General features: G+C 45.6%; 1 protein-coding gene across 4 annotated transcripts in view; it reads right to left on the bottom strand.

The window, feature by feature from the left end:
- Nucleotides 1-21,273, bottom strand: part of PRKCB (protein kinase C beta) — a 322,605-nt gene that overhangs the window by 101,058 nt on the left and 200,274 nt on the right. For all 4 annotated transcript variants that reach the window (XM_045072663.1, XM_045072664.1, XM_045072662.1 and 1 more), the window contains exons 6-7: nucleotides 5,511-5,667; nucleotides 4,195-4,329 (exon numbers count right to left, since the gene is read on the bottom strand). In XM_045072663.1, the coding sequence (XP_044928598.1) occupies nucleotides 4,195-4,329; nucleotides 5,511-5,667 (292 nt within the window). The remainder of the gene's footprint in view (nucleotides 1-4,194; nucleotides 4,330-5,510; nucleotides 5,668-21,273) is intronic.

Raw genomic sequence — 21,273 nt, 5'->3', positions numbered from 1 at the left:
CTGAGTCTCAGAGATGGCATGGAACTCACTCAGGAGCCCAGAAGGATAAGAATCCAAATGTCTAGAATTTGTTCCGTTTACGTTCAAGACAGGTTCACAGAGGTCTTGGCCCTGAATCTTTTGGGGGGGGGGGACTTTTAACTGCAAAACCCAAAGAGGGCTTTTATTTAGCAGAAGTTCCCTCCTATAACACAATTTCACAGCTCGCCTAGGAGGGGGGTGGGGGATGCTACAATGAGGCCTGACTAATGGAATCATAACGGCTGGCTGACAAGGCTGGAGCACAGAGAGGTGAAGGGATTCACCTGAAGTCACAAAGCATCCATCCCCTTAGGACAGCCAAGGTCAAAGCTCTCCCATCTACCCTCAAGTCCTCTGCCAAACCCCTGCATCAGGAGACAGAACGAGAGGACACGTGCTTCAGCCCTAGCATTCCAGAGACCTGGACCCAAACTCAAGCACCATCACATATGATCACATATGAGCTGTGTGTCCTTTCATACAGTGCGCGAATGCTCTGATCCCAGGAACAAGGTTCTGCCCAGAACTGGTGGGAGAATTGAGGGATGATCGTGTGTACGTGCAGGGATATTTTTGGACTCAATCCTTTTGCTCCCCCTGCCCTCTGCCGTTTCCAGGGAGCAGAGAAGCAGGAAGGGGTGGCCCCTGTGGGAGACAGCCCTGCCCATTTGGGCCTGAGGAACCACGAGAAGTGAGCGAGGATAAGGCAAAAGCAGAGGGGCCTGGCCTGTCCTTCTCTGTCGTGGGCGAAGACCTACGTGGAGGGTCACACGGGCCAGAGATTCAGGGATCACTCGGACAGCACTCCTGGCCCGCATGCAGGAGGCTGAGAAACGGGGGCTCACACGGGTGGCCTGGGGAGTGGGACAAAGAAGACACTATGCAGAAGGACCTCACAACTAGAAGCAACAAGCCAGGACCTGGGACTCCAGCAGGAGGCCAGAAATGATGTTCCAAACTTGGGGGACCCGTCCAGCCTCATGGGCACGGACGGGTTCAGGAACCAGGCAGGATCAGCCACGCTGTAGCCGTCAAGCCCAGAAGGCATACCACAGGCAAGAGGGTCCCCTTCTCACCATCAGGAGGTCACAAAACTGCCTAAGAAAGTCTGGGTACATTACAGAAAATAAAGAAGTATCAATGTGTGACTCCGGGACACCTGGGAAGTGATCAGCCCAGAGCCTGGCATCCAGCTAAGAGTCACTAAGTGGTAGCTATTGCTCTAGTAATTATTATTATCATGTTCACTCTCCCGTCTCGCTTAGACCCCCTGGGAGGAATCATACATTCTTTCTCCTTAACCTCCTTCTGCCTGACTTCAAGAGGAAGGAATTCGCAGTCTGTCACTAGTGCGAATGGCAGCGTGCAAAGTCAGATCACCCATAGGCTAAGAAAAATTACCCAAGTTTTTTTTTTTTTATCATGAATCGATGTCATGCTTTGTCAAATGCCTTTTTAATTTTTATTTACTTATTTATTTGCCTCTATCAAGACGATCGTATGGTTTTTATCCTTTCTCCTGTCGATGTGATCAATCCTGCTGATTGAACCACCCTTGCATCCCTGGGATAAATCCCACTTGGTCATGGAGAACGATTTTTTTTTTTTTTTAATGTGTTATTGGATTTGGTTTGCTAGTATTTGGTGGAGGATTTCTGTGCCTGTGTGAAATAGGAAAACGGTAAAAAGAGAGCAGTGCGACCCCTGACTGTCACGCAAGGACATTTTCTAAATAGTTATCTCCTTCCCCACTATGACTGATTAGTCTATCACTCAGAACTGTTACTTACAATCCACAAGCCAGTAAGGCCCACATGGCCTCCCAGCTCTGCAAAGACAATCGTTAACTTTTATAAGTTCTGCCAGTCTGGGGCCCCTGGCTGGCTTCAGTCGGAGAAGCGTGCAACTCTTGAGCTCTGGGTTGTGAGTTCAACCCCTACGTTAGGTGTAGAGGTTCTTAAAAATAAAAGCTTTAAAAAAGAAGAAGAAAGGGGCACCTGGGTGGCTCAGGCAGTTAAGCGTCTGCCTTCAGCTCAGGTCATGATCCCAGAGTCCTGGGATCGAGCCCCACGTCCGGCTCCCTGTTCAGCCCGGAGTTTCTCCTTCTCCCCGCTTGAGCTCTGTTGCTATCTTTGTCTCTCTCTTTCTCAAATGAATAAATAAAATCTTAAATAAAATAAAATAAAATAAAGGAAAAAGAAGAAGAAGAAAAGCAGGTCTTCTAGTTGTAGATAGATCGCCCCCAAGGCTGTGATTTGGCAGATGGCTGTACCTCTAACTTACAAAGGGACTTCAGCATTCCTGCGTCTCCTGGTCTACCAATCTTAGCTTCTTAAACCTTTGGAATCAGCCATTCATGTTTCTGGTCTCCCCATTCATGAGCTAAGGAAAACTGTGACAGAGGCTCCTTTTTTTTTTTCCTGAGAATTCTGCTGTTAACCATTTGTGGTCTGTGCTTTAAGACACCTTATCACTACTGTTAACTTTGTACCCACATGGCTTTCATCCTCCTCCCCATCTGTCCTCATGGTGTCATTGAGTAGTTATTGGGGTCATTTCTTCTCGCTCCAGAAGTTAAGCGCCATGAGGGCATGGCTGTCTTATACCTGATGGATCTCTAGTGACTAGAGACTAGAGAGAGCCTAGAGAGACGAGTCTCTCTAGAGACTAGAGAGAGACTCAGAATCTATTTGAATAAAAGTCTGGGATAAATACAGGAGAGTCTGGGTGGCTCAGTCGGTTGAACGTCCAACTCTCGGTCTCATCTCACTCAGGGTGGGGAGATCGAAGCCCGTGTTGGGCTCCACGTTCAGTGGGAAGTCTGCTTGGGATTCCCTCTCTCCCTCTGCTCTCCCCGCCGCCTCCTGCCTGCATCCTTTCTCTTTTAAATAATTAAATAAATCTTTAGAAAACAATCACAAAGTCTATAACGAACAGGGACGAGAGACAAGGAGGTTGTAGGGTGAGCCATGGGGTGGATGTGTGTCCTCGTGATGCATTCTCTTTCTTGCTAAATGGGTCTGCTTTTTTATTTTCTATCACTTGTAACTGAAAAAGTCCTGAATGAAGTCATAAGGGAGACAATTTCTCTTAAAGAGAGAAGAGCAGCCAATACTGCCCGTTTTGCCCAAAGCTACGGTGCCAGGTTGGACTGTGTATTCTGACTCCTTTTACTCAGATGATGGTGAAACCAACCGTTGCCAAGGGAGCTCACCCGGCCTCTTTGCTGGGAAATACTGAGCAAGGATTTTTTGCCAGGAGAAGAGAATGGAACAAAAACTGCAGAACAAAGGAGACACTGCAGCTGACCATGACGCAACCTCCCAGCACCCCTGTGGCCAGGCTTGGTAAGTGGTCCCAACGAGGGAGTATTTTCCTATAGAGCTGCAATCTGACAGAAGATTGGGTGTATTTTTAGGGTACATTGTAAGAGCCATTTTAGTGCCCATGGGGCCAGTCAAGACACGAAACTGTGTAAAGTTAGACGGGTGTAAGGCAATAGGGAATGGTGAAGACTAGGGCAAACAGAAAACCCATGTCCTGTCTGAAGAGGGCATGAACTACTCACCTGTTCTCAGTTACTGCCTTCTAGGCTCTGTGCATCCAGATATTTCTGGTTTTGCAAGCCAGAAGTCCAGATTTTTTTTTTTTTAAGTAGGCTCCATACCCAGCATGGAGCCCAATGCAGGTCTTGAACTTGTGACTCTGAGGTCAAGACCTGAGCTGAGATCAAGAGTAGGACACTTGGGGGCACCTGGGGGGCTCAGTCAGTTAGTGATCTCCGGGTCCTGCGATCGAGCCCTGCAGGGCTCCCTGCTTCTCCCTATGCCTCTGCCTCTCTCCCTGCTCATGTGCGCACTCTCTCTCTCTCTCAAATAAATAAATAAAAATCTTTTTTAAAAAAGTTGGATGCTTAAGCGACTGAGCCACCCAGGCACCCCCAGAAGTCCAGATTTTTATAGAAAATGTCCAGATTTTGAAAATACTAGGAACTGATTTTTTTTAAGTACAAGGACCAAATAAAACATATCCGTGAGGCAGATCCAATGTACCAGCCATCACTCTGTGACTCCGTTTTCGTATTTCACTTTTAAGACAAAAAGGAAAACATCCTTCATCCCACATTCGATGGACCAAGCTATATGGCAGCTTTCAAAGCAACATCCTGCTTACCAGCCGTCAACACCAGCTTTCTGCAGTTCAGAAATTCCAAAAGACAAAGATCCCATGAAGTCATTCCTGCTGGTCAGATCCCAGTCCCAAATCTCTACAGACAGTCTTCTGTCTTTGTCCGATTCTTTCAGTTGGCTGCCGAGAGCAAGAAGAGAGAAGTCAGAGGAGCTTACCGTGATTTCTCAAGCAGATGAAATGTTTAAGAGGAAAAGGCCTGAAGGTGGAAATTTTTAAAAGATTACAAGCTCTTGCCAGCTGCATACTCTGTTTCCACCCCAGGCAAGCTCCCCAGGGAGGCAGGGCTGCTCAAGTCCCGCAGCCCATGGCTCGCCCGGGTGAAGGACCTGGACCAGCGCCACCACAAACAGTTCTAGCCGCTTCCTTACATCTTAATAGGGTTCGGGATGTTCGGGAAACCCTAATGACAAAGTGTCAACAAGAACTCTGGGTATCGATGACATAATTGCATGAGTGTTTGCACACATGTGAGTTGGCATGAGACACACGTGGAGGAAGCAGTCCTGCTGGCGCTGGTCGGCGGAAGCTGTTCTGAGGCGTGTCCTTGATTGAGGCTGAGGTGTGCCCCCACTTTCCCCCTGAGAGAGGTAACAGGGGGATGGGGCTCCCACAAGGAATCATGCTTTTGGCCCACAGCCTCTGGTGTCAGACTTCAGAATCTCCGCACAGAATGACCCCACATTGGCTGGGGGGCTCTGGGCACATTCCTTAACGTTGTCACGCCCCATTGGTTAAATAGGGATGAAATGGCCAATGAACCCAGATCATTCACTAGAGTGCCTTTTACAACCGCGATATGCTCCATAAACACTGGCTGACGTCACTAACCCTTGTGGGCCCAGATGCCTCAAAAAGTGACCCCAGGTCCTTGGAGCACTGGCCCGGGAAGATCGGCTGTGGAAGCTAGCAGAGAACTCTCGACGGGCTGTGGTCCCAGCACATCCATTCCCCCAGACTCAGCCCCACAAGGGTTATCACCACACCCTATGGGTTACGTCCCACTGTTCTCTTAGACCAGAACGTCTCCCACAACTTGCCTTCACCTAGCAACACATCGCACTACCTTCTACCCCACCCACTCCGCACACCACAGACATTCTCAACTCTATTAAAAAAATAAGTTCCAATTTTTACTTGGCTTGCAGTGCAAAACTGCAGATGGACGGGGAGTAAGGAAAGGGAGGGGGCGAGGGACGGAGGGGAGGAACGAAAGGGAAGCTGGAGGGGCCCTCCCCAAGGCTGGTGGCCCCCACGGCCAACCCCACGGCCCACGCCGGGCGGCGGCCATTCTAACTTACAATCTGAATGTCTCGTTCCACTCGGGGTTGAGGGAGCATTTGATGGTTTTGGTCTTCTGCTTGCTCTCGCTCTTGGGGTCGGGAATCAGTTTCAGTTTCACGTAAGGGTCTGACAAGCCATTGGGGTCCATGGGTACAAGGTTTTTAGCATCTCTTACTGAAAAAAGAAAAAGCAATTTCAGCATTAATAGTCCTGTCGTGTTTAAGCATCAACCAGCGAGGGTCGGAGACCCTGGGGATGAGTCCTTGGCATCACACTGGTCTCATAGGAGATGGGACTTAGGGTCATCCACAGCTAAGAAGCACACAAAGCAAGATGCACCAGTCAGATGGAGTCAACCTCTTAACTGGTATGAGTTCGACGCCGACTTCTGACTTCCCCACTGCTCTGCCCGCTGGGCCCCCAAGATTAGCTACATGCTCTCAAAGCTTGTGTTCCACAAAGCCAACAAGAAAGACTGGCTTCTTTCACCGAACATAATATTTTCAGGGTTCTTCCATGTTGTGGCATGGATCAGCGCTACGTTTATGGCTGAATATTGTCCCCTTGTATGGACACAGCAAACCCCATTTATCCATTCATCAGGTGGCCATTGAGGCTGTTTCCACACTTTGGATCATGCAAATAGTGCTGCTGTGAACACCTGTGCACTCCGACGCAGAAGGTCACATGTTGTAGGATTCCACTGATAGGAAACACCCAGAACAGGGAAATCCACGGACACACAGACCGGTGGTGGCCAGGAGCTGGTGGCCAGGGAGGGGGAAATGGGGAGTGACTACGAAACAGGTAAGGGGTTTCCTTTTCTGGTGATAACATCTTTTGGACCTAGATACGGGTGATGGTTGCACAACCCCATGAATATACTAAGCGCCCGTGAATGGTACATTTTAAGATGGTTAATGGTTAATTTTGTGTTCTGTGAATTTTACTTCAATTCAAAAAGCAAAAGCTGAAAGAGAAAGAGTTGCTCTCATGACCTTCACCCAGACAGAAGGCTGGAAAAGTACCGCAGCACGACAGGTGAGCTCCACCCTCAACGAGGAACACAGTAAAGGAGGCTGTACGATTGGCTTGAAGAAGGGGCGTCTGGGTGGCTCCGTTGTTAAGCATCTGCCTTTGGCTCAAGTCATGATCCCAGGGTCCTGGGATCGAGCCCCGCATCAGGCTCCCTGCTTGGTGAAAAGTCTGCTTTTCCCTCTCCCACTCTCCCTGCTTATATTTCCTCTCTTGCTCTCTCACTCTCTAATAGATAAATATCTTTTAAAATATTTCCTGAAAAGGGGCCCCTGAGTGGCTTAGTGGGTTAAAGCCTCTACCTACAGCTCAGGTCATGATTTCAGAGTCCTGGGATCAAGCCCTGCATCAGGCTCTCTTGCTCAGCAGGGAGCCTGCTTCCCCCTCTCTCTCTGCCTGCCTTTCTGTGTACTTGTGATCACTCTCTCTTTCTGTTAAATAAATTTTAAAAATCTAAAAAAAAAAAAAATTCCTGGGCGGGGGGAATAAAGACTGGCTTAAAGAAGAAAGGAAGCAGAGGGTCAGTAATGTAGACACAACACCAGCCTAGGGAAACAAGAAGCTACATAGGCAGCCATGAGAAGGAGATGGGAAAATGGGAGTTGTATGGGTCATAAGTATACGATGCCAACCACCTCACTTATGATAGAAAAATCCAAAGTATTGCATTAGCAGATTGAATCAAGCGATCTGCCAGAAGGCCAATATAGAATGACTCTTACCAGGAATGCAAAGACGGTTCAATCATAGAAAATCTATTATTAAAACATTCATTATATGTATAGGTCAAAGGAGAAAACCATTGGATCATTGCAATTAGCTACAAACAGCAGGAAATTGTCCTCCCAGGATAAAAGCTATCTGAAATAACAGATCCATAGTTGAGGATAAATGCAATCCCCTTAAAGGCAGGAAGACGATAGACATCCATGACCCCAGCTATAGTTCAACATTTTTTTCTGAGTGTTCCATAAGTGCAATAATACAATAGAAACAGAATATTAGAAAGTAGGGGATAAAGCATCCCCTCACCTCCTATAACCTTCACTTCATGCTATCACAGCTCATGATAACGGGAGTTTATCATCCCAGAAATTACACCACTTTCTCAATCTCCACTTCGCGAACCCTACAAGCCAATGCCCCTCCCTATTTTTCCAGTTCATTAACCCTAGTACCCCATTGTGACCAGTCTTACACCAACAGTCAGTCTGTTGAGCCAATCTTTATTGACTCTTCTCCCTATTCTCTCTTGCCTTTACTTCACTCCCAGCCTAGAGTTCATAATGCATTATACTCACTCGCTTGGAAACCCCCTCAACTCTCTTGTTCCTCTTTCTTTCCATTTTATTTATCTGGGTGGGTGGGTGGGGGAACGCAGCCCTAGTTAAATTCAAAGATCTTCTCTTTATTTTCCTACACCCAATCAGCTCACCATTGCTGTTGGGGGCGGGGGTAAGTCAGCCTTTGCTGACTTGTCTAAGACCCTATCACTAGGAAGGGGTTGGGACTGAATACAGGAGATGGAAAAAGGGCTGGGCGGACTGCCAGGAGAGTGACAAGAAGCCCCAGGGGGTCAGTTGTCACTTATTCTGTACCAGGTGTTTCTGTACTCCAGCTTATGGCCTTTCCTTCCATTTATCCACAGCCCATTTATCTCGCTCCATGCCATTCTCGTTCAGGTTATACCTCATTCTTGCACCAAAAGCAAGAACTTTTCTTCTTTGACTTTGACTCAGTTAAGTTCAATAAGCAGGTCCCTGTGAGGCATTAGGCATTCTGTTAGGCACTGGGGACATGGGGATAAGATGAGATGTTGCTCCTGTCCCCCAGGAATACAGAAACCCAAATTTATTCAAAGCATGGTTGACGGCTAATGAGTCCATAGCCAGGTTGCATAGTGTAGTGGATACAAGGCTACGAGAGGTCAGGTCTTGCATCGTGTCTAGCAGTTACTTCACATTTTGGGACCTCCATTTCTTGACCCAGGAGATGGAGAAATACATACTTCGTTGGGTTGTTGTAAGAGCATAATCGGATGTGAACATACATGTTCAGCTCAGAACCTGGCTCCCACGGAATAGTCAATAAATGCCAGCTCTACTTTTGCTATTTTGTTATTATTATTACACATATTCAGTGTCCCCTCTCATTTGTCCCTTTTATTAAGAAGAGCTAACCACTTCCAAATGGATATCTGGGTCTTCTTTGAGAACTATGCGTCTGACCTTCCCACTTGAACGCTTTTAGGGCTTCCCTCAAAACTTAGTGTGTCTAAGAGTCACCCACAGGGCTTGTGAGGTCCATATCCCTGGGACCCACTCCTACAGATGGATTCTCTGATTCAGTGACTCTGGAGGGAGAGCTACTGACTTGTTTTTCTAACATGCTCCCAGGTGATGCTGCTGCAGCTGGTCCATACAGCAGACATTACGCAAAGTGTTTCCGGATGATATAATTTAAGAGCCCCATGCATCTTTCCCATAGACTACAATCTCCAACTGTTACTTTCTCCCATTTCTTGAGCCTTCCAGGGAAAATAGCATGTGCCTCTTTCTAGGTTGGGATCTTGTAATGACACATCTATCACGGAGTAAGCTGAATAAAAACATGATCTGAGGCGCGCTGACGTGCCAGGAACTTGTCTGTCTGGGTGATTGGCAACACATGTGCAAGTGGGAACGGCTCACATCTCTTCTGTCAAGACCCACACCCCCTCCCACCTTACTCCCCGTGCTATGAGCTGACACCACAGCACCATCACCAGAACTTTCTTCCACTGTAAATTTACAAGCTCCTTCCAAGGGCTCTTGATGGGACAAGTGTGTGTTAGTTTGAGCCAATCTTTACAATGAATGCTTTGAGAATGACCTCTCCTTGGGCCTCTGCTTCTCCTGAACCCAATAATCGAGACCGAGGTAGGACTCCATCTCTTCCCCAGCCCTTAGAGATCTTTTCTTCCTCTTTGGTCCTTTTGGGTCTATTACTGAAGAGGATGGGAATGCGGAGAGGAATGGAGTGAAATGGATTCTGAACCTGCTGGTGTTCGCATCTCAAGAGCTCTCGTCCCCGAAACCAACACGTCGTGAGCAGAGGACAGCAGCTGCCGGCTAAGACCCAGAGGCCTGTCTCTCCTGAAGCTTTTCAAAGTAGAGTCCTGTTTCCCAGCCACAATGTACTGAGGAAGCAAATCTCTCTAGACCACACTTGGCGAGACTGACTTTGATTTTTCTTGATAAATGTTTCTTTACTATCTTTGTTGAAATCCAGCCAGCCCAGATGGTACAAAATGCTTCACACAAAGCAGAAATAGCAACCTTCCCCCCCTGGTGGAAGTGTGCTCAATGTACAGAAGAAAAGTGTCCTGATCCAGAGAACACTGCTCGCCTTGGATGTGATACAGGCAGGGGGTGAGGGCTGGCTGTTTCCATCAAAGGGTCCTCGGAGCAAAAGAGGCCTTCTGCACGCAGCTGAAAGTTACCTAGGACAGTGCTGAGCCCATAAAAAGGCAGCACTACTGTGAACTCTTCTCCTAAGAATTGTTCTTCAAGAACTCTCCTACTCTTTCCCCTGACCCACTCACCACCCCCCAGCAACCACCCAAAACACAACTCTTTATTAGAAAAATCTGAATAGTGGTGCTGCTTAAAAGCTTTTATCTCACACATTGTGGGAGATAACCAACTCCTTTAAAAGGCACTTCTTCCAGTATCATGAGTCCTCACTTGTCCTCCCCACCGTGGCCACACAACAGCTCTTCAGAGCAATGCCCGCTAACAAGCAGTTATGCCTGAGGATGTCTGCAACAGCCAAGTGTAGGAAATACTGCGTGCCTCCCCTCCCGAGAGCGGAAGGGGACTAATCCGTGCAACGCCACACTGAGAAACACTATCCCATGTTAACCACAGGGACCTTCTATAGGCATGTACATGGTGAACAAAATGGCAGGTGAAGACAGATGGTGACGATACAAATTTTTTTTTTTTTTAAAGAAAAATGTGCCCACCAGTGGTTCGACTGTGGCAATGCAGATTCCCCACTATGAATAAATCACAGCATTGGATCAATGTACATTTCCTGATACATTCGGATCACTGTACCATGCCGTGTGAGAGGATGTTCTCGTTCCTAGAAAATACACACTCAAGTGTTTAGGGCAAAGGGGAACCATAGACTCCAACTTATTGTCAGATGGCTCAGAGAAAAAAAAATATATGTTTATAAAAATATTTCATAAAGGGAATGATTTTAAAAAAATGGAGCAAAATATGACCATTTGGTAAATCAGGTAAAGAAGATGTGGTTGTTCCTAGCCATGCATCTTTCTGTAATTTTGAGGTTATGTCAAAATAAAGGGATTTGAAAACCAGGGCCCTCCAAACCTTCAAGACAAAAGTACAAAAAACTTTCGGACGACCACCAGGAGCTGTTTGAAGTGGGGGATCACAATATGGTACACCAGAATCTAACGTTAGGCTTTATGTGAACTAACTAGAATTAAAATAAAAAACTTAAACAAATAAAACAGCAACAATACATTTTTCTACAATGTCACATGTGATTTTTAAATATATATAAAAGAACCTGGAAGAATATGCCCCAAATTGACTTACTGTAATGATTATATCTGAGGAAGAGTTAAAGAAACTTGGTTTGGGGGTTGTGGGAAAAATAGATTTTAGTCTTATCTGTCACATTGGGAATTTATTACAAAGAGAAAGCATTTTTGTATGAATGGCATTGCTTAAACTAAATTTTTAAAAAACAACTCAGTTGTGCATCTCTGGCCTCTAAGAACCCATTGCCCTTGGCCTTCAGGGACACTCATCCTGTTCTCCAAAGATCACAGAACAATTAGGTCTGCAGAATGAGGCCCCAAAACTCATGATTTGGATCACAGGACCTTTAGTGAACAACACAGAGATGGGGGTTCCCTCACTGAGATTAGTGGACACCCTCAGCACCTACCCTGAGATCACAGCAGGGATGCAAGCAGAGACTCAACATGTTTAAAAAAAAAAAAAAAAAAAAAAGAGAGAGAGAGAGAGAGCCATCAACCTATTTTTGCTATCCTGCCCTACTCCTCTCCTATTCCGATGCCCCCCGCCGACCCCTGCCAGTGGCCGACACCTTACCTGGGTCTCTGGCTAACCCCCAATCCCTCCCACTGCCCGCCACACCCTCTCAAGTTTCAAGCTCCTGCGGCCCTTCACTCCAAAGTCTACCCCTGGATCTGTGTCCCTTCAATTCCTATTCATTGTTACTTCCTCAAACCCCAAAACTCTCTGATGCTCTGGCTTTGGTGAGCCTCAGATCATCAAAGGGGAAAGAATCCCCTTTCCATAGGCATCCTAACTGGCCATCCCCTGTGGCCTCATCTGATAGGTTCTAAACCCAAAGCGAGCCAACCCGGGGTCTCTGGGTACCCACACACGGCATCGAGGTCACCCCTAGCACGTTGTGGCCGAGGGCTCCTGCAACAGCTGGCTTCCTGTCGCTGCTGGCGGCGGTACAGTTATCACCCATCTAATTATCTGTGTGGAGACAGACTTCCAGCTGGGACCGTCACAGTGTCTGTCTAGAAGACAGCCTGTCAAGTCACGGCAAGTGAAACGAGGGTGGTGCGTTAGTGCGGAGGAAATCGGGAACTAAGTCAGCAACATGCAGACTTCAGAGTCAGACAGACCCCGGTTTGAGTCCCACCTCTGCCTTAACTCTCACGTAACTGGGTGATCTTGGTTAAATGACTTCTCTGACCCTTGGTTCTCCCCGTCTCCAGAAGGCAGGTAAAACCACAGACAACTCAGCGGGATGGTGGATGGTAGCTAGGACAGACAGCCTCAGTCTGTCCCTGTTGTCCCTGAACTCTCAAAGGAGTTCTGCCTTGGACGGTAGATTTTATGGTGACCCTAATTAAAGAGGACAGAGCGTTAGAGGGGAATCCAAAGCACATGGCAGAGGCTCAACAAATGCGGATTCCCTTTCTCCTTAGGGAGAATTCAAATCAAATTATGGAACGATCCAGAGACATCTCCAGGCTAAAAGAGCATTCCTCCAATGTGGCCTTCACACAAATCAATCTGGAGGAGGTACTAAGAGCATGATAGATCATCTGAAACCAAATGGGACCCCTCTCCCTCTTCCATTAGGACCACCTCTCCCATCACCTTTGAGCCTCTTCGCTTCCTACTCCCTTTACCCCAGTTCTGTGGATCTCCTTGAATCCTCGGAGCCCCTCAAGTCTTTCCTTAGCTCTGGCGCATCTGTGCACTGCTGTGGTATGAATTCTCTCCCGCACCTGCCCATATGGAGCCATTCTGGCCAGGGTACCTCCGACCACCAGCGACACATGGCACAGAGACGGTCCCTGCAGAAAACCATCATACGTGGGGGCCTGGGGCCCACTACATAACACTCCTGGTCTCCAACCACAGCTTGGCCCTCCTCACCTCCTGTCTGCCCTGGCATCCCTAATCAGTTGCCTGTCCCATTCTCTGCAGAAGCAACATCAGGAGTGCCCGTTCTTAAGGCTCTCATAGATTCCTATTCCTTCTTATTCGCCCTGTGATCTTCTGTCTCATATGTTTGTGTCGTGGATTTTTAGTTCTTAATGGAAATGTGGGCCGAGTAATTTGAGGGCATTCCCTTGCAAGCTCATGCATCACCAATTTTGTGCAAAGAAAAGAAGGGGATTGTCTCATTAAGATAGAGGTGGGGCGCCTGGGTGGCTCAGTGGGTTAAGGCCTCTGCCTTCAGCTCAGGTCATGGTCCCAGGGTCCTGGGATCAAGCCCCGCATTGGGATCTCTGCTTGGCAGGGAGCCTGCTTCCTCGTCTCTCTCTGCCTGCCTCTCTGCCTACTTGTGATCTCTGTCAAATAAATAAACAAAATCTTTTTTAAAAAAATAGAGGTAATTAAGAATTTCTCTAATTAAATTATCTAAGTCATCTATATCTATGTTGTTGTTTTTTTTTTTTTTTTTCATTTTACCTGTTTTATCTGTCAAAGACTAACAAAGCATGTTTCAAGACCCTCCTGCTATGGTATTTCTGTATACTTTTTTCATTTCAACTAGCTTCTGCTTTATGTACTTTGACCCTGTGTTATTTGAGATTCATGTCCACTTTTCAGTCTTAGAGCATACCTTTCACAATTAAAATATTCTTTCTGTACAGTTCATTATTTGTCCTGAACTCTACTCTGGATACAGGTGCTTTTCCATTTGCCCTCGTCTTTTCTCCAGGAACATCTGCTACCCGTTTACCCCTGGATAAATATTGTTCGTCGTCTACATCTATCATTTTTTCATGACTGTATTCATTTCTTGCTCTCCTTCCTCCACCATCTGGGAGCACCCCTTAAATTTGTTTCCATATTACTGATTATATTTTATCCAGTAGGCATTCCTGCATTCACTGTTTCTATGAATTTTATTTATTTATTTTGAAAGATTTTATTTATTTATTTGACAGACAGGGATTACAAGTAGGCAGAGAGGCAGGCAGATAGAGAGGAAGGGAAACAGTCTCCCTGCTGAGCAGAGAGCCCGATGCGGGGCTCGATCCCAGGACCCTGGGATCATGACCTGAGCCGAAGGCAGAAGCTTTAACCCACTGAGCCACTCAGGCGCCGCTGTTTCTATGTATTTTAATTTACTGTTTTAAGTTACCTGGTATCAACTGCCCAGGTGGTGCAGTTGGTTAAGTGTCTGAATCTTGGTTTCGGCTCAGGTCATGATCGCAGGGTCATGAGATCGAACTCCCACGTCAGGCTCTGTGCTCAATGGGGAGTCTGCTCAGGTTTCTCTCTTCCTCTCCCTCTGGCCCCCACCCCACACACACATGTGATCTCTCTCTCTCTCCCAAATAAATAAATCTTTTAAAAACGGACAAATTACCTGGTATCATAGCATGGATACTCTTCTTGCTCAAGCCTTCTTGGCGCGCTCTATTTCATTTCAGTCTACTGACTGATTTCCTCCTTCCTACCTTTCTTTCCTTTATTTTTCTCTCCCCGCCTTCCATCCATCTTCTATGCATTTACTTCCTGTCTACAGCATTGATTTAATTTCTCAAATTAGCATACAGTGAAAAGACTTCTTTTGGTATATAGTCTTGTCCCATCACAATGGTTTTATCTTCTCAAGAACAGTATAGAAGTAGAATAATACAGTATTCAACCTTCTGAGATTGGCTTCTCTTAGCATAAAGCCACTGAGAGTCATCCAAATGTCATGTATGAGTAGTTAACTTCTTACTATCGATGAGTCATCGCACTGTATGGATGTACCACTGTTTATCTGTTCACTCACTGAAGGACATTTGAGTGGTGATTATGAAGAAAGCTACTCTCAATATTCACAGGTTTTTGTGCGAACATCGTGTTTTCACTTCTCAAGGGTAAACTGCTAAGAGTGGGATCATTAAGCCATATGGTAAATGTATCTAAAACCCCCCAAAAAGTTTTCTAGGGGGACTGCAGCATTTTGCACTCCCACCAGCGATGAACGAGAGTCCCTCTTGCTCTGCACACCTGCTAGCCCATTGCATTCAGAATATCTATTATCGCTATTATTTTAGCCATTCTAATAGAGGTGTAGTGGTATCTCATTGTGGCTTCAACTTGCCTTTCCTTAATGCCCAAGGATAGGGAGTATCTTCTCATGAATGAATCTGCCGTCCTCACGTCATCTTTGGTGGTATGTTTGTTCAAGTCCTTGGTTTGTTTGTAGTGAGGCTGTTGTTTTCCTACTTCTGAGTCTGAGAATTCTTTACTCTAGATACAAGTTCTCTGTCAGAGATGTGATTCGCAAATATTTTCTTCCAACTTCCAGCTTGCCTTTTCATTCCGCAGCAGTGTATTTTGCAGGGCAGAAATTTCTTTTTTTTTTTTTTCCAACTTGAATGAAGTCCACTTCATCATTTTTGTCTGAGTCATGTTTTTAGTGTCAAGTAGACCTCTGTATAACTCCAGGTCATAAACATTTTCTCCTTTGCTCTCTGAAGTTGTATATCTCTACACTTTACATTTAGAACTATGGTCTATTTTCAGTTAATTCTTTCTTTAAAAAAAAAAGATTTTATTTCAGACACAGAGAGAGTGAGCGAGTGAGCTTACACACAAGCAGGGAGAGGGTACCAGTGGGAAAAGCAGGCTCCCCACCAAACAGAGAGCCCAATGTAGGGCCCGATCCTGGGACCATGGGATCATGACCTGAGCCAAAGGCCAACACTTAACCAACTGAGCCACCCAAACACCCCATATTTTCAGTTAATATAAAGTATGAAGTGAAGGTAAAGGTTTATTTTGTTTGCATATGGATGGCCAATCTTTTCTACATCACTTGTTGAAAGACTACTCTTTTTCCTCTATTTCACTGCATTTTGGTTTTTCTTTCTACCTTAAAAAAAAAAAAAATCAATGGGCCATATTTGTGTGGATATATATGAACCCTCTACTCTGTTCCAGTCACATAGATCTATCCTCTGGCCAAGCCACACTGCTCCATTGCTGAAGCTTTATATAATAAAGCCTTAAGACTGAGGATTGTGGTTCTTCCAATTTCATTCTTCATTTTAAAACAGATAATAAGTCTATAGTACAATCAGCAAGAACTGACATGCTGAGTCTTCCAATCCATGAACATAATGTCTTACCATTTATTCAGATATTATTTCAGTGTTTTGTCCTTTTCAGCATATAGAGCCAAGACATATTTTGCTAGGTTCATATCATTTATTTTGGAGCTACCATAAATAGTTTTTTTTTTTTTCCAGTTTGGGTTTCTCATTGTTTACTGTTGATATATGGAAATACAATTCGTGTGCTGACCTTGTGTCCTTCAACCTATTTAAACCTATTTGTTCTGGAAGGTTTTTTGGTAGACTCTTCTGGATTCTCTACATAGACAATCACATTTTCTGTGTATACAGCCAGTTTTCTGTTTTCCTTTCCAATCTGTGTTTCTCCATCTGTATTTACAATGTTTAAATTTCTTTTTATTGTCTTATTGCACTGGCTAGATCTTCCAGTATGATATTGACTAGAGTGGTGGACATCCTTGCCCTGTTCCAGAGCTCATGGGGAAGGCATGCAGTCTTTCATTATGAAGCATGTCGTAGATATTCTGTAGATGTCCATTATCAGGTCAAGGAAGCTCCCTTCTATTTCCATGACACCGAGAACTTTCATCATAAGTGGATATTAAGTTTTGTCAAATATTTTTATGCATCAACAGATACGTTTGTGTGCTCTTTCTTTAGATTATTAATATGATGGATTACATTGTTTATTATTGAAACAGCCTTGCATTCCTAGAATAAAAGTCACCTGGTTGGGGTGTATTTTTTTTTTATGTAATTCTGGCTTTGATTTATTTTGAAGATTTTTGTATTTATGTTCATAAGAAATATTTCTCTGTATTTTTCTTGTACTGCTTTTGTCTGGTTTTGGTATCGGGGTAATGCTAGCTTCATAAAATAAAGTAGGAAGTATTCCTCCTCTTCTCTTTTCTAGAAGAAAAAGTGCTATTTCTTCTTTAAATGTTTGGTAGAATTCCACAATACAAATTTCATTTCAAGCATTTCTTTATCTGGATGCTATAAATTTTGAACGTGTTACATTTTAATTTTCTTTTCATTGGTTCAAAATACTTTCTAACTTCCCTTGAGATTCCATCTTTGAACCATGGATTATATAGAAGTTTGTTTTTTTTAATTTCCATATTTTCCCATGGGCCTCTTTTCCCATGATTTTAATTTCTACCTAAATGCACTTTACTGAGCTCTAGGACATTATACACAACTGTCTAATGTATATTTAGTGCTGGATGTCTCATAAGTACCTTAACTCAAAATGTCCAATAATACTCATTATCTCCATGTTCTCTCCCATGACCATGCCTGCTCCCCCTCTTTCAGTGCCATTATTGATGAGTGCTCAACCATCCACCGGACTGTCCAAGCGAGTAATCTGGAAACCACCCTGGTCTCCTCCTCCTGGCGCAACCTCACCTAGGACTACGTACTGCCCATGCTACCTCTTTATCATTTCATGTACCTGAGGCTTTCTTATTTTTTTTTTAAGACTCTATTTATTGATTTGAGAAAGAGAGATAGACCAAGAGCAGGGAGAGGCAGACTCCCAGCCCTAGCAGGGAGCCCAAGGCGGGGCTCGGTCCCGGGACCCTGAAATCAAGACCTGAGCCAAAGGCAGACACTTAACTGACTGAGCCACCCAGGCACGCCTTCCCCCGGAGCCTTTCTTATTATCCATACAAAAACCACCTTAACAGCAATAATTGTGTCACAGGATTACTGTCATTATTCAGGTATACTTGAAGTCTGGAAAGTGCCTACTATTGTCCTTAACAATGATAAGTGGTTAGCAAACAGCAGTCACTCACTTAGCTGTAGTTTGGGCATTCATTTTTTTATTTCTTTCCTGGTAACTAAGATCCTTCCAGTTACCTTCTTGACGACAGTCTTGCTCCAGGCTGCCCTTTCTCTATGCCCTACCCCAAAGTGATCTTCTAAAATCTCAAGTCTGAACACATACTCTCTAAACAAAACCCTTCAGAGTTTAAGAAATCTATTATTATTCACTATAAAACTAGGTCAAAGGGGGAAAACATATCATTACTCCAGAAAATTATAAAAATTACAAAAGGAAAGCGGCAAAATTCAGTAATCCTTCTTTCTTTTAACCCTTAGAAAAATGGAAAAAGATGGAAGCTTTTCTTGGTAGAATATATACGTCAAAGGCCTTCATCACACATACTGGTACAATGCTAGAGGCATCTCCATTTCCATTAAGACCACAATCAAATTAAGAACGCCCACCACTATAATTTAACATCGCTCTGGGAGTACCAACGAATGCAATTACATAATAGGAAGGTATTAAGAGGCTCAGACATTGGAAAAGAAAAGACAAAATTAGGCAGTATTGTCTGAACTGTAGCCTACAGAAATTCCTCAGTGGTCCTGGTCTGTGACTGACACTCTCTTTCTAGTTTGCAGACCTCATAAATTTTTCCCATTTTTAATCTCTTAGTCATTCAGCAGGGATTTGGATGAAGGAGAAGTTAAATATATGGTCTCAGTTGAACAAGAATTACTTTTTTAATTAGGAAAAAAAATGTTACTCTAAATCTGAAAGGACTCGTTGCTTAATGGAAGGCCAGTCTTGTGCACATTATTCTTTTCACTTTTAAAGATTTATTTATTTATTTGACAGAGAGTGAGAGAGAGAGAGAGAGAGAGAGAGAGACAGAGAGCGCACAAGCAGGGGGAGCAGCAGGCAGAGGGAGAAGGAGAAGCAGGCTTCCCGCAGAGCAGGGAGCCCCATGTGGGGCTCGAACCCAGGACCCTGGGATCATGACCTGAGTCAAAGGCACACACTTAACCGACTGAGCCACCCAGTGCCCCTGTACATATTATTCTTAATTACCTGGCTTGGGTACTACTTAGAGGCTCCAAGGTTCAGTCAGCTGCTTTCCCCCAGGTTCTGAGTATGCAGGTCAAAACCATGCAACTTTTGTGCTCTGTAAGCTCGTTCTCCTTGGAACCAAAAACCTAAAAACTGGGCAGTTCTAAGCCCCTGACACCAATTCAGTATCATCTGTTCCCTACAAAGATTTCTCTGGTGACCCAGGGTCCTGCAACTCCCAGGGCTGTTCTACAGTCCCTGACTCTATATAGTCTCACCCCTGAAGTCCAGAGACCACCCGCCTTCCCAGGGAGGCTCTGATTGAATCCCCCTTGAGGTTTCACAAGCCCAGTCTCTGAACACCCCCAAAGGGGTGGGCAGTATCACCGCCAGGTCCCTCCGGGGCGGCAGGACCCGATGCAGACAGAAGAGGTGCTCTTCAGACCAGCTTGCAAAAACAAGAAACCCTGCCCCCGTGAACATCTGTTCCCCTCAGGCTGGCCCTGGGGGTCTCTGCGGATGCTCAGGACAGATGGTTGTAAGGCATCCAATAAGCTAGTTCTGTTCTTTTCTTTTTTTTTTTTTTTAAGATTTTATTTATTTATTTGACAGCGATCACAAGTAGGCAGAGAGGCAGGCAGAGGGGGAGAAGCAGGCTCCCCGCTGAGCAGAGAGCCCAATGTGAGGCTCGATTCCAGGACCCCGGGAACATGACCTGAGTGGAAGGCAGAGACTTTAAGCCATGGAGCCACCCAGGCGCCCCGCTAGTTCTGTCTCTTGTCCGGAGACCACTGCACATCCCAAGTTCAGAGACGACAAGGACAGCCGAGGCCTACAGCTCCTTCACCCTCATCCTCAGGACGGGAAGCACGATGGTGCACCTGGGCGCCCCCCACCCCCGCCCCAGCCCGGGCCCTCATGCTGAGTAAATGCTGCAGAAGCACCAGGCGGGAGCCATTCAAAACCTCGGCGGCAGCGGATGCTGACATGGCTTTGGGCACTGCTCCACGATGTGATTATTTCTAAAGATGGGACATAAATACTAACATGGGGCCCCTGGAGCTGCAGAGTCGCTACTTGGCAGCTTAATTTGGACATTCAATCAAAACTGTCCATCGGCAGCTTTACACATCCCAAGCAGCCAGGGCCAGAAGCCCCGCAATCTGCTCTCTAAGCAATGGGTTGAATTTCCAGACGCTTGGGACAAAAGCCTACGCAGCTCAAGGAAGGCGGGCTTACCCCGCTTCTGTGGAGGAACACTACAGATTTTCTCATTTCTTCGGTGGGCTCCCCGCTTTGGTGGAAGAGCCCTATCTACATTAACCACATCACTGAATCATGGAATCCGATGGATTTTTTTTTAAGACCTCAAAGCCATATTCCCATGCCATGGTCCCTGGAGCCGTCAGAGGAAAGGGCTGTCATTCGAAGATAAGTTTTCTGTTTCTTTAACCGTCATACAGGGGCGATGGGGGAAGAAAACATCTGTTAGGAGGAGTCCCAACTGGAGAATATTCCCCCGCTTAGGTGCTGTCAAACATCCTCAATGGCACAGAAGCACTAAAAGAAGGAGATTTTCCTGCTGGATTCGCTTCTCCTAAATGGACAGATGGAAGGGTTGGACAGATGGGTAGGCGGATGAATGGACAGATAGAGGATTGGCTGGAGCAGTGGAGGTGGGGAGGGACAGATGGATGGATGGATGGACGGACGGACGGACGGACGGATGGACGGACGGACAGATAGATGGATGGATGACTAAAGCAATGGGTTTTAATCAAGCTGACAGAGACTGCCATCCTTCTCGTTTTATTTTTATTATAATTTTGCCAAACTACTCACAACCCAAGGCCATTGTAGCACATACTGAATCTTCACCACCTTCCCACTCTCAAACACACACACACGCACATGCATGCACACATTATATTCACGTTATATTCAAAATACTTCCAAAATGGCATAATCCAGGTGCCAGGGAACTAATACTAATGCCATCCTCAGCACTGCCACAGGGTCTTGGAGGCCCCTGGCTTGTGCAGGTGGTAACTTTAGCTGCTGTAGGCTGGAGGAGGTTCAGGGAGGCTCCGAGAAGAGCTGAGGCAGTGAGGAGGGTCATCTTGGGTAGATCCCAGCCATCTGCCTGCTGATGCAGAATGTTGCTGGGGTATTCTGGAAGAACGTCTGTCCTCACTGCACGCAGACACTCATGTACATCTGATAACCATTTATAAAAGCATGCACAGCTGGGGTGGGAGGGTTTTATTGCTTCTGGTCTATCACAGCCTCACCCTATGCCCCTTTCTGATAGTCCAAG

Source organism: Mustela putorius, unplaced genomic scaffold (genome assembly GCF_011764305.1).
Source record: "Mustela putorius furo isolate JIRA1106 unplaced genomic scaffold, ASM1176430v1.1 tig00004041_pilon_pilon_pilon, whole genome shotgun sequence".
Classification (NCBI taxonomy): Eukaryota; Metazoa; Chordata; class Mammalia; order Carnivora; family Mustelidae; genus Mustela; species Mustela putorius.
The sequence above is the reverse complement of the archived record's forward strand: the minus strand, read 5'-3'. Positions and strand labels throughout refer to the sequence as shown.